At 37.4% G+C, this 13187-nt stretch overlaps 2 protein-coding genes across 2 annotated transcripts in view; one reads left to right on the forward strand and one right to left on the reverse strand.

Annotated features, from left to right (window-relative positions):
* SORCS2 (sortilin related VPS10 domain containing receptor 2) overlaps positions 1-13187 on the forward strand; it is a 518453-nt gene that overhangs the window by 426836 nt on the left and 78430 nt on the right. Inside the window, exons 6-7 of the mRNA XM_065735796.1 lie at positions 9106-9170; positions 11289-11407. Coding sequence (XP_065591868.1) covers positions 9106-9170; positions 11289-11407 — 184 coding nt within the window. The remainder of the gene's footprint in view (positions 1-9105; positions 9171-11288; positions 11408-13187) is intronic.
* AFAP1 (actin filament associated protein 1) overlaps positions 1-13187 on the reverse strand; it is a 275636-nt gene that overhangs the window by 58846 nt on the left and 203603 nt on the right. The gene's annotated exons all lie outside the window — the stretch shown is intronic.

The raw sequence follows: 13187 nt of genomic DNA on the forward strand, positions 1-13187 counted from the left end.
AGTAATAAATTCTGAGAGGCTGTACATTTATAACCATTGGAAATAATTTGTAGGTTTTTCTTTGCCCCTCTTCTGTACACAGATCACTCTGACTTCCCTAAAGAAATGTATGGGCCAGCAACAGCAAGAATTTAGTGGCAGATATTGAGCACTACCTCCTTCTTTGAGAGCCATTTCACACGGGATGTTGCAACACAGAAAGAATCTGCTGAGAATGGAGGGTTACATGTGATGGCATTTCCATGGAAGTTATTCTGTCATTCTAGGAAGCATTTTATTATTGCAGGGCTTTCATCACCTGAATTATCTGAGTGCTGGATAGAAACCAGTGTTTGTTTAGTATTCTGTGAGCTGTAAGAACCTGGGCTTTGACAGAATTTGGCTACTGGAGAACTCTGAACTGATTCTAGTATAGTGTTCTTGGAAAAATGGATTTGATGAATGCACCTCTCACTGGATAAGGAATTGTCATGGTTTTATGAATTTTGTTATTGGTATTCCACATTATAACATCATGTGCTGCATTGGGAGTTAATACTTCAGTTCTGTGAATCATCAATAGTACCAGGTATACCTGTCTCAGAAGAGAACTATGTACCCCAGAGGATTTTGTGTTGCTTTGCGTTTTTCTGTTTTCCACTTGGAGGGGAAGTTAAAAACTCTTCATGCTTTTTCCTTTTTTGGATTGACCCAGCAGTGGGTGCTCCCTAGTCGTCTCTGTTTTTAGACACTCTCTCTCATTTTATGTACTGTATTATATTATTTTGCTTTATGATATCTTTTTTAGTAAATTAGCTTTCCTCCTCAGATTGTTGCTGCTGTTTTGCTTTTAGCCCCATCTCCCTTTTCCTTTTTCCCTTTCCCCTTTTCCCTGGGGTGTGGGTCTGTGGGTCCCCCCACCCCATTTGTGGAACCGGGCTGAACCAACCCATAAACCATTGACAGGAATTAACTGGATGGTCATACTCAGATGGTTGCGGTCAACAGCTCAGTTTCCAAGTGGAGGCTGGTGACAAGTGGCTTTTGTCAGGGATCAGTGTTGAGACTGGTGTTATTTAACATCTTTGTAGGCAACATGGACAATGGAATTGAGTGCACCCTCAGCAAGTTCGCAGATGACACCAAGCACAGGGGTGCAGTTGACAGGCTAGAGGGAAGGGATGCTGTCCAGAGAGACCTGGACAGGCTGGAGAGCTGGGCCAACTTCATGAAGTTCAACAAGGCCAAGTGCAAGGTCCTGCCTCTGGGTCCAGGCAATACCAAGCACAAATATTTGTTGGGCAGAGAATGACTTGGGAGCAGTCCTGAGGAAAAGGGTCTTTGGGTGTCAGTTGATAGAAGACTCAGCATGAGCCAGCAATGTGTGCTTACAGCCCAGAAGGCCAATGATATCCTGGATTGCCTCAAGAGAAGTGTGACCAGCAGGTAGAGGGGGATGATTCTACTCTTGTGAGACTCCACCTGGAGTATTGCATCTGGTTCTGGGGCTCCCAGCACAAGAAAGGCATCAAGCTGTTGGAGCAGGTCCAAAGGAGGGTCACAAAGATGATCAGAGGGCTGGAGCACCTCCCCTACAAGGACAGGTTGAAGGAGCTGGGCCTGGAGGAGAGAAGGCTCTGGGGGTACCTTATAGCAGCCTTCCAGTACCTGAAGGGGGTATACAGGAAAGTTGAGGATATATTTTGTAAGGACATGTAGCAGCAGGACAAGGGGAAATGATTTTAAACTGGAAGAGGATAGATTTAGACTAGATATTAGGAACAAATTCTTTACTGTGAGGATGGTGAGAGACAGTGGAACAGGTTGCCCAGTGAGGCTGTGGGTGCTCACTCCCTAGAAATGAATGAGGTTTTGAGCATCCTGGTCTAGAGGAAGGTATCCCTGTCTGTAGCAGTGGAGGTTGGAACTAGATTACCTTAGAGGTCCTTTCCATCCCAAACTGTTCTATGATTCTACAAATTTGTAACATCTGCTATGTTAATGGTAGGTGAAATGAATTCAAATTAATTACATATCCCTCTATGAATTATGGCATGTGTCTTGCTGAAAATGGCTGGTTGTGCTGAGTCCATTTTCCTTTCTTCTTTGGTATCCACTTAGTTTTTATACAATATAGAGTTTGATAGAATAGCCTAGGACTTTTATTTCAGCCTGGTAACTAGAAATATCCACCATAATATTTTCCAGTGCTTTTCAAAAACAATTTCCTGCTCCTGTACCTCCAGCAGCAGTCAGATCTTCCTGCATTTCCTGAAAAAGCACTTTTTTTACTCACTGAAAAGCTAAATGCAATGAATTTTATGTAATGTCTTGTGTATTTATATTCTGGGAAGGTCAGTGGGGACTGAGTAGTTTAAACTATTTATGTTCAGATCTTATACTGTAGGCTTATAAGCAATATATTCCAATAATCTTCTAGGCTTTATTTGCTTTTCAAGTGTTCTAGTCTTTCCATTAAGTGTTTTTACAGATTTAACGTATGGAATTTGGTCTTTCATTATAGTGGAACTAATGGAAAGATTATTGATATCGCTGGAAAGTGTATGCTATCATCTCTGTTTTAGCAGCACAGAATATATTCATCCATCTATGATTTAGTGTGGCGTATTTTTCTCCTGTCCCAGCTGTTTTCCCAATTTATTTCATTTATACTTTTGGACAAGAAAGTTGACTGATCTTTCATAGCAGCTTTTCTTCCCTTAGCAACTTAGCAGGCAAAAACCAAAGGACTTGAGAGGCTGGAAATAGATGTAAATAGTAGATGATTGTAAAACTTATGTATTCTAGATGTATGTTTCTTTTTCTTAGTTTGTTTTTTTCATTCAAGTTGAAGTGAAAAATCAAGACGTAAAGAAAAATAAAATAAAAAAACCCTTTTTTTTAGTAAGCTTCCATATAAAAATATTGAGAACAAATGTTATGACATTGTTCTTTGAAAAGCTTGTTTAAATTTTTCAAAGGAAAATAATTACACGTGGGTTTGAAATTAACTTCCAAAAATCTATTTATTCTCAATGCAATTAAAAATAAAATATTTAATTTTGTATCAACAGTTAAAAGTAATTATTTCTTTATAAATACTAGCTTAAAGATTTATTTCATGAAAAGTTTGAATTTTGATCAATTTCTTCAGCCTGAAAATTAAGAAAACTTTGGCTACCATGACCAGTTTTACTGCTGCATTTAAACTATCACTAACTATTGTGAAGATTTCTATTGAAGTGGTGCTAATAGCACCTAACACTTAGAAGTACTTTTTCCAATTCTTAGTATATCTGTGGGAGAGAATGCAGAGAGAGAGCTCTAGAAATAGAATTATGTAAGCTGTCCCAGCAAAACGTTAACACCCACACATCATATGGTATGTAGTTGATTTTATATATTGAATATATTCTTAAAAAAAAAAGTAAAAAAAATTAAAAAATAAAAGAAGTAAATTATGTGATAATAGCCCAGAAGAAGAAAGAATTCTGCAATTTGGGATTCTTCTGTCTCTGCTGCTATTCTTTCTAGTCCTCAAGCCTTATGCACCAGTTGAGTTCCTTTTGATTTCTTAAAACAGACCTTAGTAATACATAAGAGAAGAATAGATTGTGACTCAGCTGTCTGTGCCAACACAGATATACCACAGGACAGTCTTGAGTCAGTAATTTCCAGAGAATGAGTTCAAGCATGTTTTCACTGTCATTTTGTCTGCAGCCTTAGAAATGTAATATGTGGATCCTGTGCTATTGATATCTATTACTGTTATTTTTGGATATTGGTTCTCCATTTTCATGTGAGGTGAAAACATAAAAATAAAAAATGATTGTATTTGGGTAGAGCAGCTGTTCTCTGGGGACTGAAGTTCTATTCTTATCGTGAAATCCCACATGAGCAATCAATCATAGCTGTGGCCATTGATGTCAAATGCAGCAAGTTCCTGCCTATTCATGTGTCAGGTAAAGAGTGGAATTTAGAGGTGTTATGCCCTGAAGGAGAGAACAATGGAAAGAAGATTTCATTGAGCTTTTAACGCTGAATTTTGTGTGAAAGGCCTAGTGTGGGAAACCAGGGATCTGCACAGGTAATCATTCTTACGTTCGATGTAATCACTTAGGACAATATTTGTTTCTATTTCTATCTATCTGGTGATGGAGCTGGCAAACCACAGCAGTGGTGGTCAGATAAGGGTGACAGAAGTAATGTTTTTATTAATAAGTATTTAGGAATAGGGAGGAAATAAGAAGTACCAAACAACGACTGTGTAAGGCATCAACTGAGTCATTGAAACTGCATCCTTCAAAGCAGACATGAAGAAGGCAAGGCCATAAATCTGTCATAACCAAATTACTTCAGTTTGTATAAATCAAGTTGCAGTTTTGTCTCCCTGAGTAATCAGGTTTCCAAGAGTCAACTCCATTCTAAGTTACTCAGAGAAAGCGTTTTCTAAGCAAGAATTCTAATGTGAATTACTAGAAATCAGTGTAAACTTGGGACTTATTACCTTTTGGATGAAGTTAATATTAAGAGATTATGAGTGGTGCAGATGGAGGACACTTGAAAGTTTTTAGACAGCCTTCGGTTGGAAACTCAGCCACATCAGCAAGCGAGATTGTATTGATTTTGTTTTGTTTTCACGTGGTATATTTTAAGATATCTCTTCATCAATATGCATCCAAGTGAACTGGATTGAATATTTAATGGTGAAGCGACCTACTGGGTACGAAAGAGATCCATATCCATAGCAGACTATAAATGGTCAGTGTTTTCAGCAACTGCTTTTCTACAAAATGAGGCCAGACTGCAGAAGTAAAATACAAAATTATAATTATCATATACGGGGTTAATGCTTATAATTCACATTTTGAGATATGTAGTGTTACACATCAGTGGTAAATTTTATTCATATTATTACGTAAATCTGAAATTCTGGGCAGGCAGGTGTTTTTCTAATATTGCACACAACTGGAATAAGAAATTTCAGAGATAGTTTGGGAGGAAGAAAGGTAGCTGAATAAAAGACAAGTTGCAATTAAAATAATGCTAAATGTTTCTTAACTAGCATTGTTAACAGAAAACTCTACATTTTTATTCTTAGAATTTTAGCATTATTATTTTAAAATTATAAATACCTAATGGCTGTATCATGTATTTATACACAGAGAAAAGCAGTTGCAGAGGTCCTGTTAGTCTACTCCACTGTGGTTGAGTGTACACCACGCCTGCACCACAGCTGAGGCAACTTCATATCAGCGCACCACAAAACAGGACTGTCTGTCTGCATGATTAGATGATTAGAAACTGAAAACCAGTCCCCAGATTACATTCTGCTGAATTTGTTTTCCCAAGAGGCTCAGTGTGGTGTCAGACAGGCACTGGTGCTAGCACAAGGGAGATGATGGGAACTTGTATTCACAGGAGAAGGAAAAAGCATATTGAGGCTGCCTGAATTTACAGCACCCTGCAATTAAGTTGAGCTATTTTCCTTCCAAAGTGTTGTAACCACACTGTTATGCAATTGGAAATGCTGGCATGTTGCACTTGCTTTATCCAGCACAGTATGCTTATTAAGAGATGGTTCATTTGTAGAGGAAGGTTTATCTGGTCTAAAATTATTCTGCTTTTTTTTTTTTTTCCCGCTGCACTTTTTAAGTGTTTAATGTAAATCATGGAAATAACTTAAAGGTGAAGATTCCAGATTCAGTGGCAAGCCCTCCTTTACCCACGTAAAGCAAACAAACAAAATGGTCTCAGATTGCTGAGATTTTAAAACCGTAATTTCAAACTACTGTGAGAAAAAAATGTAGTGAATTCTAACCAAACCAAAAACCCTGCTGACATGCTGAACAATAGTTTCTGTAGAAAGTGCTTCTTGCACTGAAAACTTAAATTTCTATTTTAAATGAGAATTTGATGGTGATAAGTCAACAAACAAGAAAGAGCAGTTATGTTATTAGGATCCATTGTGTCTGTAAGGTGGGGGAGATCTTATCCAGAAGAGCTGTGTTTGTGAAGGGATGTGTGTTCTGGCATCAATCAGTTTACACATTATATATATATATATATATATATATAAAAACACCAAAAACCCAAAAACTGAGATTAGTCCCTCAATATGAAAACAGCATAACTGAAGCTACCTTTTAAGTGGATCGTTTATTCAGTGTGTTCCTGTTTGTTTTTCCCCATCATTTAAAAAAAAACCAAAACTGTATTGCACAAATAGATGGACTGAGGCTGTGTTTAGGGTTCATAGTATGATATAACTTTTCCTTTGGTCCATCCTTTTAATGTGAGTGAAATAACATTTCTTTTTAAACTACTGTTTTCAGATGAGTTTGCTGAAATGAATGGTTTAGTTTATTCTTTTGGAATATTGCTTCAAGTTCTCTATATTAGTTATACTCAATTCGGAAGATTTTCTTTGTGCTCATAATGCCGTCCTTTTCATCAATAAAGGGAAAAAGGACTATTCCAAAGTGTCTATAAAATTGGGTGAAAGAACTTCAGAGTTGCAAATGGTTTTATAGGAAATATTCAAAAATCTATTTTGAGAGTTTAATGTCTTTAGTGAGTAAACAGTGTGCTTGAGGAGTTATATCTCATCTTTATAGTTGGAGTAATATGAAACACAAAAGTTGACTTTGAAAAAGTAAATCTGTTCCTTTATTCTGGATAAACTCTTCACTTAAAGAGTACATCTCAACTATTAGACATATCTAAAACTAGATACCTATGGGTATAGCTTAATTATATATATAAAATATTATATATAATATATAAAAAATATATATGTAGGCACTGCTGTGGCTTCTGCCTTAAATTAGACAGTTCCCAGCACTGGGACATGGTTAGCTCAGTGGGATATCTGAGCCAGTGAAGGAGGAGCAACAGTGAGGATGTAGAGAAGGGCTGGATTACGCTGGTAGAACACTGAATAGAAATGCTTGTCAAACTGAAGCATGGAGTTGTCACCCTAACCCTTCTGTATAGTCAACGGGCACCACAGGAGGTGATCCAGCTGGTTTTGGAAGAGAGGAATTTACCCTCTGGAAGTAATGGTTCTCTGGCTAAATGAAGAGTAGTTTCAAAAGGGGGGGATAAAGGAAATGTCAGAACTTCAGAGTAAAGGAGATATTATTTTTCCTATCTGGGCTAAAAAACGTGTGCCTTGTGATTTTATTATTATTTTTTTTTCCACATCTACTGAAATGAAAATCCAAAGGAGATAAGTAAATCTGGGTTGAAATCTGTCATGTTTTATGTACATGCAGTGTTCATTAATACAGATGCACTAGAAGACTGCATTGGAAATGAGACATCACTTTTGCAAGCTGGCATTGTTAGGCAGAACATGGTAGAAATGAGATCATTGTCACTTTTGAGCTGTTGAAAGAAGTGTGAAAAGATGAAGATATTGACAAATATCTTGGCCATTCTTATGTGATGAACTAGAGATTGGAGAGGTTGTTTCACAAGTACCCCCAAATTATCTCTATCTTACTGATGCCAATGTATATGTCAGTCTGAGCCTTGGCAAATTTCAGTCGTAAAGTTTCTTTTAGTTTGTAGTTCAGCTGCATGAACAAAAGGTATTCAGCAAACATCATTTTCTTAGTTCAAAGATTTGACTGCAGAGGAGATAGCAGGTTTGATCTGACATGATCATCTAGACGAAATAGACACTGAGTAATGTAGCCCACAGATCCTTCTGTTCAGACATACTTTTATTAGATCTAAATGAATACAAAGTCTTTTCTGATTTTAATGTGTTGCCTCCAAAATGCTATAATAGGTTTTGTTTCAAAGATTATTTCTTTATAAGCACAGGACTTATCCACACATCTACTAAATAATTCCCACTAGAAGTTTCTTTCACATCTCATGACTTGGCAGGGGCTCCTTCCTCTTCCTTTCCTTCTTCAGATTGATCATTTATCTTTTTAGGGAAGAGTGACTGTGATTATTTCTAGTTGTTATGCAGCAGTGGAAATCATCCAGTCTCTTCCCCTGGCCTGCATTCCCAAGGAACCACCAATTACTGTGTCTGAGTTTTCTCCACTTCTCATAAATCAATGCTATTAAAATAATTAAATGGTGATGTAATTTCAATGCAAAACGTAGCCTTAATGCATTTGATTGTTAATAATTTTATCAAAATGATAATTTTCTCTTAATATCGTAGTAGGCTTTTTTAGTATCTACATCCAGCTACACTTTGTTGCTTAATGCAATTCCTTTGCATGTCTGCAGATCACATCTACCGACTTGATAGGCTCTTACACTGCTCCAGATTCTTCTTTGCTTTGCATGGCTGTCAGCTCAAAGCTTTCTCTGCAGAATCTGCCTGACTAATGGCATTGTAATGTCCAGACAAAGCCACAGCTGTGGCTGATGTTCTTAGGTTGGGATGGGAGCCCTGAGGGCAGAAAATTCATCCTTTGTCTGAGCATATTTAACATGGGAGTTATCGAGAGAAAATCAGCCTGCTTAACCACTACACCTTTTCAGTGTCAAACTGTGCCTTGATCAGTTCTGACTGAATTTCCTTCTCCCATTATCTTTCTCAAAAGTATTCTTCATTTTCCTCCTTTATCTAAGCAGAATTTGCTGTCCTCTTGAATATTCTTAGCAGAGATGTGTCAATTGGTTATGGAAGGCATGTGTCAAATGTATGGTATTTCTAATGGAATCCATGTCTTTTCTAACCCAGAATCTTCCTTGTATTCTGAAATGTCAAAAGATGAATGTAAAAAGATGCTCTAAATTCTTCCAATAAATGTGTGCATCTCTGTGTATATTTATAGATAAATTTATGATAATGAAGTTTTGTTTCCAATTTCATACCTGTTTCTGTTATTTTCTCCAATTGATATTGGCATCCTACTTCTATGTGTATTTTAGTAAGAGAAACCTGAAAGAAATTTGAGAAGAAAAACAAAATATCAAGTGATGAAAAAGTTTCCATCTAGTGTTTGTAATATGGCATTTTTACTGGGGCTTATTTTAATTTTTCAGCTAGAATGTTAAAGCTGGTTACTATGAAATCCTCTTTTTTCTTCCATCCACATAATTACTATTCTGTAACTGCCTTTGCATAACTTGATTACATTATGTTCTTAGGGCCGTTGCTGGAGTTGATGGAGACCCTGATTTAGTTCATATGGAAATCCAGGACCCCAGTGGAGGTAGGCAAATAAAAATGTTATCAATTGATTCCCTAGTGTATAGTCATTTCTCTTTGTTTTTGTTTTTTGAGAGTGCTTTCAGGGCTTTTATTTATTTATTTATTTTTGTCAGAAGAAGTGCAAATCAGATTCTTGCTCTCTTTATCTGTAGTCAGCAAAGCTAAAGCTGTCTTGTTATATTAAAAAAATAGTATAATTTGGAATTTACTTTTTTTCCACTCTGAGACGAATTGACGTCAAGATGCTATGCTCCATTGAAAATGTCCGTTAATAGTGAAATTTATTCTGGCAGTCAAACATCGAACATTTTTTCCTGATTTGCAAAGAAAATTGGCAGTGTAGCATTAGTACTGGGTAAGTGTCTGTTGAAGTGAATCGTTACATATGGCAGTCCTACTGAACTAACCACTGTCTCCCAGAATTTCCTCATGTTACAGCATCCAGTATACTTTGAGACTTCAAAAGCAAAATAAATGAAAAAAACAGAATAGCAGTCAGGATGTACTGTACTTAAGAGTCACTATGATTCCAAAAGTTTGCATGGGTTCTCATTGCCAATGAACTCTTGAAGGATTATTTAATTCCTTGAATCAGGTCACCTAAGTTCCTGTGTAGTCTTATAAATTAGTTGTAAAAGTTGCATAATTTTACTTTCCCTGATCTGGTGCTTTGTCTTCATTTCACTTCTATAAAAAAAAACAACCAAAGTTAACATATTAAAATCTCTGTAACAAATTTTCTAAGCCTTCTGTCAGTGGAGTTTCTCATACTTGCTGATCTCTCTGCAGCCCCATCGGTTGCTTTGTGTAGATTTAGTGTAAGAGGAGCTTCATGGAATTTATGTATATATTTATTTATTTTAATTTAATAGAAATGGCAGAGCAAGATAAAACTCATGAAATATTTATTTCCTTGCTGAGTTTTCAATTAATCAGCCTTGTGCACTTAAGATCAATACAGGCATTGCCATTGATTTTAGTGGAAACAGCATCTTTGTGCAACTATGTTTGTCCTGTTAACTACAAATAGCTGTGAGACTTTTTGATTGACCGCTGCTGTACTTGCTCAAATTGTGCTTATGAAGAAGATTTGGAAATAAACAAGAGAACTTGAATTGAATCTAGCTGCCTTTTAAACAGATCCAGATTTTAAAACAGATATTTGAGCACACTGGTTTAGACTTGTCCAATAAAAAAGCTATGATGCATGGAATGCATTTCCTACAACGCTGCAAAAATAATGAAGGACATGCATGCAGATGTGTTATCTACTCTTTCGTATTGGAACATGGAGAACATCAGTGGCCTGAGCATGGGATTATGCATATAACTGTTTTCTCACCATGGGAAAGTCACAGTTTGTGCTCAAAGGCTTGTGGCAAGGGTGAACTGTACAAGGACTTGAATCTAGGAGAAGGTCATTGGGCTGCAGCTGTTGTAAAATAAGATACTGACTCTCCTCTTGCTGTTCAATGAGAGCAGATTGCATTAAAGATGGAGCCTGCACCTAGCTGGACAGTAAGAGAGAGGTCATATCCTCCACTGGCATAAATCACTGCAGGCTTTTTCAGCCAGGTATTAACTCACACTGTAGAAGCCCTGCCCCAGCAGTGCAGTTCCAATACTGTGTGTTGGCTTTTCTACTCAGCTTTGAAAACAGCCTTTAAAATTCCATACTCTGTCTATTAAACTGTGTCTGATTTTCTTTTCACTTATCACAATTTTATACTGAGGCCGATCTATTGATTTCAGTTACACTGTGTAAGAATGCTGCTTCTTTAAAGGAGTAATTTTGCTCTGTGCATAGGTTAACTGAGAAAAGAGGCTCCATCTATTATCCCCAACCATGAATGTCTCATTCATCTAATCCCTAATCTTTCTGGACCAGCAAAATTTGGATAATGACAGCCTTCCTCCCACAGATGATCTGAACTGTAAGCAGTTAATGTATTCTCAGTACATTGGAGATTGAAAACCTCTTGTATTGGGGCTTAATATAATAATTTTGCAGCTAAATCGACTGGCAAAGGCAGTGCCATCCCTACATGAATAGCATTTTATACTTCTTGCTTCTTTTTCCCTTGAAAGCCTTGTCATGTGTTTGTCTCTCTTCCCTCAGGTTATCGCTACATCACTTGCCAGATTCTGAATTGTTCTGATAAGACAATGACAGTCCAGTTTGCTGGTGGCACTGATCGGGATTCCCTGACTGTGCAGGATGACTACATATTCCTTCAGGTAAAGCCACATTCTGGGGAGGCAACCCATTTTAAAATTCAGAAATAAAATTTTAGACAGTACAATAGCACTGTAACTGAAAAGAGCATGGAGAAACCTGTTCTAGGATATGTATGATGATTTATGATTTATTACATGGAACAAAGCTGTTCTTAATCAGTCCAAAAGAAAAAGGTGTAATTTATTTATGCAGTCAGTTGCTTAAATACCCAGTTGATTTTAATTTCTTTTATTTAGACTGCACTTTTCAAGAGGATTATCTAGTTCAAAACTACTTTTTATAAATAATGTTGTTTGTTGAGCAGAATGCATCTCTCCGGGGCTCATGCTTACATTGTCTTGTGGGTCACTTCCATATCTCTATAGCATGGAAAAGTTCCCTGAGAAGAGCTTCAAAGTAAAATCACTAGCAGAGCAGCAGGTCAGCTTTTCTGTACTGATTCTCCTGTCAAGAAGTATTGTTGGAAAAGAAGTTATATGACTGTGCTTAGGATGCAAGAGGAAGGAACGCCCGTAGCGTGAGAACAACTTGTGATGGAATTATGCTGGGGTTATTTAATTCCCAAACTAATATCATTCCTAGTATCAGTTTAGATATTAGGAAACCTTTCTCCTCAGAAGTGGTGGGTCACTAGCACAGGCTGCCCAGTGAGGTGGTGGAGTCACCATCCCTGGAGATGTTCAGGAAACGTGAAGATGTGGCACTGAGAGACAGGGATAATGGGCACAGTGGTTGTGGATTGATGGTTGGACTAGATGATCTTAGTGGTCTTTTCCAACTTTAACAAATCTATGATTCTAAAGAACCTGCCTGCACAAACCTAGGTTGGAGCTCTTTCAACTTTTTTACACCAACCAAGTGTAGCTTGGGCAGAACTGAAAATATCATGCTTGGGTCTGGCTGGGATTAAAACTGAAAACTTATCAAAGAAAGGTTATGTCCTACCTGATTTTTAAGATTTTCATAGGGAGGCTATGTGTAACTTTGTCATTGACAGGCTGTGATGCTTGTCGTACTTGGATATGATTTGCTTGTTGCAAGGCTTCCTGTCTCTGTTTCCTGTCTCTTGGAGGAAGGCAGTGCGACGGCAGTCAATAGCTCTTCACTACCTTAGTGTATGTTAGGCTGACTTTTCCGTGGCTTTCCCTTCTCATGGCTGTTCCTTCCAGAAGGATCTGTCAATTGATAATGAGGCAAAAGATCTGTACACCTCTAGGTCAGCACAGCAGTTTCAAAGACCTGTACAACTTAAAACATTTAGCACCACAAAGGAGCAAAATGGAGTTGGAAAAGAATTTTCGAATTCAAGTGGGCATTTTTCATCTCAGATCTAGCATTCACGGCACCAATTTTTCTCAAAGGTATTATTATCTGTGACTCCCACCAAGCGCACTCTAAAATCCATTTCACAGTTTGTAGATGGTGAGAATTGCATCTCACCACGTATAGTTCCAGATTGCTGTGCTCAGCAAAACACAGACTACTTCCTCCTCAAGTGTATGTGTTGCCAGACATCTTGTATAATTGCATCCGGAGCTAATGTTGTTCTGTCTTGTAGCAAGCCTGGGCAAAAAGGAAATGGAAGCGCAAGTTGGAAATGTGCACACGAAGTAATGTACAGTGCTTTTGCAAAACTGTGCCACTGGTAATGTGGTCTCTGTAGCTCTGAGGTCTGTTAATACTAGTAGAATATATAAACATAAAGGGGAAACATCTCTGTTCCTTTCCTTTTAGATTTTTGCAGTAAATCACAGTATGCACTATAAATCTTGCTTATTG

Source organism: Cyrtonyx montezumae, unplaced genomic scaffold (assembly GCF_038088225.1).
Source record: "Cyrtonyx montezumae isolate F1298 unplaced genomic scaffold, pur_monq_1.0 scaffold_2, whole genome shotgun sequence".
Classification (NCBI taxonomy): domain Eukaryota; kingdom Metazoa; phylum Chordata; class Aves; order Galliformes; family Odontophoridae; genus Cyrtonyx; species Cyrtonyx montezumae.